The 5,488-nt window shown below is 56.1% G+C and overlaps 2 protein-coding genes across 2 annotated transcripts in view; one reads left to right on the forward strand and one right to left on the reverse strand.

Moving 5' to 3' along the window:
* Positions 1 to 633: 633 nt before the first annotated feature.
* LOC311164400 (uncharacterized protein) lies at positions 634 to 4,689 on the forward strand (the record flags this gene model as incomplete). The annotated part of the gene is made up of 4 exons (XM_084223839.1): positions 634 to 980; positions 4,227 to 4,335; positions 4,434 to 4,502; positions 4,643 to 4,689. The coding sequence occupies exons 1-4, from the start codon at positions 687 to 689 to the stop codon at positions 4,687 to 4,689; spliced, it is 519 nt and encodes a 172-aa protein (XP_084079965.1). The 5' UTR covers positions 634 to 686.
* A 523-nt stretch (positions 4,690 to 5,212) lies between these two features.
* Positions 5,213 to 5,488, reverse strand: part of DCAF15 (DDB1 and CUL4 associated factor 15) — a gene marked incomplete at both ends in the record, with an annotated part of 11,833 nt that continues 11,557 nt past the window's right edge. Inside the window, one exon of the mRNA XM_084223840.1 lies at positions 5,213 to 5,233. Within this exon, the coding sequence (XP_084079966.1) occupies positions 5,213 to 5,233 (21 nt within the window). The remainder of the gene's footprint in view (positions 5,234 to 5,488) is intronic.

A 5,488-nucleotide genomic window follows, 5' to 3' on the forward strand; every position in this document is an offset into this window, starting at 1 on the left:
GCCTCCGCGCGCGCTATTGGGCGGTGTTTCCCTCCAAAACCGCCTCGCGCCGCTCATTGGGCGATGTGTTCGCGGGGACGCACGCCATTGGCTGAGCGAGCTGCCAATCAAACGTCCCTCAGGCGAGCCCGGCTGTGATTGGCCACCGGGTTTCCCGCCGCCGATTGATTCCCGCGCCTGTCAATCTGAGGAAGCTCCGCCCCTCCCTATCCGCCCGTTCCATTGGCTGCAATGGCCGTCAGTCAAAAGCGTCCTCCAATCACTGCGCAACGTGGGAGTGAGGACAGAGCGCCGGCAGCCATTGGTCAAAATAAACGTCAATCACTCCTCGCCCCGCCTTTCCCATATTTCCGCTTCCTCCACCAATCGCGGCGTCTCGCGGGGCCTCGCATCCGCTGATTGGCTGAGCTCCCTCAATCCCGCCCACGCCCCGCGTCCATCCCTCCTCCTCTATTAGTCCACTGAGCTGTCACTCATCCCAAGACCCTTCAATCGCAGCGCGCCGTCTCCTTCCTTCCTCCCATTGGCCGCCGCGCGCTGTTCTCAGCTTCTGATTTGCCGAAACACCTGTCACTCATTTCCAACCCGCGCGCTGATTGGTCACGCTCCTCCGGTGAGGGCGGGCCTCCCAGCGTGCCCCGCGCGGCCTGAGGCGAGCGCGGCCCGTTCCCGTCGCCGCCTCCGCCATGTCCGAGTTCGGCCCCGCGCCGCCCCCGCCGCCCCAACCGGGGGCCGCCCCCTCCGCCCCCCCCTCAGCCGGGCCCGGGGCCGGCCCGGGAGGAGGCGGCGGCGGCGGCAGCGGTGGCGGAGGCGGCGGCGGCGGTGGCGGCGGCGGGACGGGACGGAAAGACGCGTTCGCCGACGCGGTGCAGCGAGCTCGGCAGGTGAGGGGCTCGGCGGGGCGGCGGGAACCCAAGGGAGGTACCGGGGATCCCCCCCGAGCCTCTCCGGGGCGCCGCGGCCCCGCCCCCACCTTCCCGGTAAGGCCCCTCCCCCACCCCCCTCACACCGGGGGTCGTGAGGGGGGGAGGAGGGGGGGGAGGGGGAGGGGAGGCCGCCCCTCCCCCACCCCCAGGACCTCCCCCTCCCCCCCTTCCCCCTCACGGTTTTCCCGCCCTCCCGGTTCCCGGTTTTTTCCCGCTCCCCCTTTTTCCCCCTCACGGTACCGTAATTACGGAGTTTGAGGCGCCTTTACCGTAATTCTCGTTTGTAGTTAATTAATTGGCGTCGTTAATTAGCGGGATTAAACGGGTCCGTTAGTGGGGAGGGAGTTGGACGAGCGGACAGCCCGAATGTGGGGGGGGGGAGAGATTTTGGGGGGTCCTGAGGGGATTTGAGGGGAATTTGAGAGGTCCTGAGGGGATTTGAGGGGGATTTGAGGGGAATTTGAGGGGTCCTGAGGGGATTTGAGGGGTCCTGAGGAGTTTTGAGGTGATTTTGGGGGGTCCTGAGGGGATTTGAGGGGATTTTGAGGGGTCCTGGGAGGTTTTGAGGAGAATTTGAGGGGTCCTGAGGGGTTTTGAGGGGATTTTTGGGGGATCCTGAGGGGATTTGAGGGGTCCTGAGGGAATTTTGGGGGGTCCTGAGGGGATTTGAGGGGTCTGGGTGAGATTTTGGGGGGTCCTGAGGGGCTTTGGGAGATCCTGAGGGCATTTTGGGGAGTCCTGAGGGGATTTGACGGGTCCTGAGGGGTTTTGAGGGGATTTTGAGGGGATTTTTGGGGGGTCCTGAGAGGATTTGAGGGGTCCTGAGGAGTTTTGAGGGGATTTTGGGGGGTTCTGAGGGGTTTCGAGGGGATTTTGAGGGGTCCTGAGGGGATTTGAGGGGGATTTGAGAGGTCCTGAGGGGATTTGAGGGGATTTTGAGGGGTCCTGAGGGGTTTTGAGGGGATTTTGAGAGGATTTTTGGGGGGTCCTGAGGGGACTTTTGGGGTCCTGAGGGGTTTTAGGGGGTTTTGAGGGGATTTTGGGGGGCCCTGAGGGGTTTTGAGGGGATTTTGGGGGGCCCTGAGGGGTTTTGAGGGGATTTTGAGGGGTCCGGAGGGGTTTTGGGGGCTCCTGAGGGGCTTCTGAGGGAATTTTGAAGGTTCTGAAGGGATTTTGAGGGGTCCTGAGGGGTTTTGAGGGGATTTGGGGGGTCCTGAGGGGTTTTGGGGGGAATTTGGGGGGTCCTGAGGTGGTTTTGAGGGGATTTTGAGGGGTCTTGAGGGGATTTGGGGGGTCCTGAGGGGTTTTGAGAGGTCCTGAGGGGTTTTTTGTGGGAATTGGGGGGGGCCTAGAAGAATTTGAGCGGTCCTGAGGTGATTTTAGGGGGAATTTGGGGGCTTTTGAGGGAATTTCGGAGGTCCTGTGGGGATTTTGGTGGGTCCTGAGGGGATTTGAGGGGTCCTGAGATGATTTGAGGGGATTTTGAGGGGTCCTGAGGGGATTTGAGGGGTTCTGATGGGATTTCTGGGGGGTCCTGAGGGGATTTGGGGGGATCCTGAGGGGATTTGAGGGAATTTTGGGGGTCCTGAGGGGATTTGGGGGGATCCTGAGGGGATTTGAGGGAATTTTGGGGGTCCTGAGGGGATTTTGGGGGGTCCTGAGGGAATTTGAAGGGATTTTGAGGGGTCCTGAGGGGATCTGGGGAGGCCCTGAGGGGTTTTGAGGGGATTTTGAGGGGTCCTGAGGAGTTTTGGGGGTCCTGAGGGGTTTTGGGGGGAATTTGGAGGATCCTGAAGTGATTTTGGGGGGTCCTGAGCGGATTTGGGGGGATTTTGGGGATTTTGAGGGGTCGTGAGGGGATTTTGCAGGGTCCTGAGGAGTTTAAACGGGGTCAGGGAGGGATTTTGGGGGGTCCTGAGGAGAGTGGAGGAGTTGTGAGGGGATTCTGAGGGAATTTCGGGGGTCCTGAGGGGATTTTGGGGGTCCTGAGGGGATTTGAGGGGTCCTGAGGGGATGTGGAGGATCCTGAGGGGATCTGAGGGAGGTCCTGAGAGGATTTGGGGGTTCCTGAGGGGTCTGGGTGGGATTTTGGGGCTCCTGGGGGGGGATTTGAGGTGATTTTGGGGGGTTGTGAGAGTTTTTGGGGGATCCTGAGGAAATTTGGGGCATTTAGAGGTGATTTTGTGAAAATTTTGGGGTAATTTTGTGGGATTTGGGGCATTTTGGGTCGTTTTTTGGGGTTTTGTTGCAGTTTTGGGGTGATTTTGAGGGATTTTGGGGTGATTGTGAGATTTTGGATGATTTTATGGGATTTAGGAGTGATTTTATGGGGTTTTGGGGTGATTTTATGGGATTTGAGGATGATTTTTTGAGTTTTGGGGGTGATTTTGTGGGATTTTGGGCTGATTTTGTGGGATTTTGAATGATTTTATGGGATTTAGAAGTGATTTTGTGGGATTTTGGGGTGATTTTGTGAGATTTTTGAGTGATTTTGAGTGATTTTGAGTTTTGGGGGTGATTTTTTGGGTTTTGGGGCTGATTTTATGGGATTTTGGGGTGATTTTGTGGGATTTTGGGGTGATTGTGAGTTTTGGGATGATTTTATGGGATTTTGGGGTGATTTTGTAGGATTTGGGCTGATTTTGCAGGATTTGGAGGTGATTTTGTGGGATTTTGGGCTGATTTTGTGGGATTTGGGATAGTTTATGGGATTTTAGGATGATTTTATGGGATTTTAGGGTGATTTTGTGGGATTTTGGGCTGATTTTGTGGGATTTTGAATGATTTTATGGGATTTAGGAGTGATTTTGTGGGATTTTGGGGTGATTTTGTGAGATTTTTGAGTGATTTTGAGTGATTTTGAGTTTTGGGGTGATTTTTTGGGTTTTGGGGCTGATTTTATGGGATTTTGGGGTGATTTTGTGGGATTTTGGGGTGATTGTGAGTTTTGGGATGATTTTATGGGATTTTGGGGTGATTTTGTAGGATTTGGGCTGATTTTGCAGGATTTGGAGGTGATTTTGTGGGATTTTGGGGTGATTGTGAGATTTGGGATGATTTTGTGCAATTTTGGGGTGATTTTATTCAATTTTGGGCTGATTTTATTCAATTTTGAGCCATTTTCACCCATTCAAGCCTAATTCTGTGCTGATTTTAAGGCAATTTTGGCCCGATTTTGATGCATTTTTCATCATTTCCTCCCTCTGAGACTTTACCCTTTTCCAGGAAATGATTTTGGGGTGACTTTTGAGCCTTTCTGGTTTTCTCAACCCCCCAAAAAATTTTTCCTGCCCCCCCCAGATCGCGGCCAAAATCGGGGGGGACGCGGCGCCGCCCGTGCCCAACAACAACGCCCCCCCCCCCGATTTTGGGGGTTTTGGGGGGCAGAAAAGGCAGCTGGAGGATGGAGGTGAGGAGGGACTGAACCCCAAAAACCGGGGGGGACCCCAAAATTTGGGTGGGGGGGATCCTGGAGGGGTCCCCAACCCAAAAATCTGCACCCCCCAGATCAGCCCGAGAGCAAGAAACTGGCGGCACAGGGGGAAGGTGAGTGGGGGTTTGGGGGGTCCTGGAGGGGTTTTGGGGGGTCCTGGAGGGGTTTTGGGGGGTCCTGAAGGGGTTTAGGGGATCCCCAGAGGGATTTTGGGGGGTCCTGAAGGGATTTGGGGTCCCCAAAAGGTTTTTGGAGGACTCCTGTAATACCCGGTTATTGCCAGGAGGGAGCGCTGTGAGATGTCCCAAAGGGATTTTTGGGGGATCCTGAAGGGGTTTTGGGGTCCCCAGAGGGGTTTTGGGGGGTCCTGAAGGGATTTTGGGGGTCCCCAGAAGGATTTTGGGGGGTTCTGAAGGGGTTTTGGGGATCCTCAAAAGGGATTTTGGGGTTCTGGGAGAGGTTTGAGGAGGTTTTGGGGGTCCTGAAGGGATTTATGGGGGTCCGAAGGGGTTTGGGGGGTCCTGAAGGGATTTTGGGGGGTCCTGGAGGGGTTTTGGGGGGTCCTGGAGGGATTTTGGGGATCCCCAGAGGGATTTTGGGGGGTCCGAAGGGGTTTGGGGGGTCCTGAAGGGATTTTGGGGATCCTCAAAGAGGAATTTGGGGTTCTGGGAGAGGTTTGAGGAGGTTTTGGGGGGTCCTGATGGGGTTTTGGGGGGTCCTGAAGGCATTTTGGGGTTCCCCAGAGGGATTTTGGGGGGTCCCTGAAGGGATTTTGGGGGGTCCTGAAGGGATTTTGGGCATCCTCAAAAGGGATTTTGGGGTTCTGGGAGAGGCTTGAGGAGGTCTGGGGGTTTCAGAGGGATTTTGGGGGGTCCTGGAGGGATTTGGGGGTGCCCAGATGGATTTTGGGGGGTCCTGAAGGGATTTTGGGGGGTCCCCAGAGGGGTTTTGGGGGGTCCTGAAGGGGTTTTGGGGATCCTCAAAGGGGAATTTGGGGTTCTGGAGAGGTTTGAGGAGGTTTGGGGGTCCTGAAGGGATTTTGGGGGTCCCCAGAGGGATTTTGGGGGGTCCTGAAGGGATTTTGGGGGGTCCTGAAGGGATTTTGGGGGTCCCCAGATGGATTTTGGGG

Source organism: Fringilla coelebs (assembly GCF_963513975.1).
Source record: "Fringilla coelebs genome assembly, chromosome: 32".
NCBI lineage: Eukaryota > Metazoa > Chordata > Aves > Passeriformes > Fringillidae > Fringilla > Fringilla coelebs.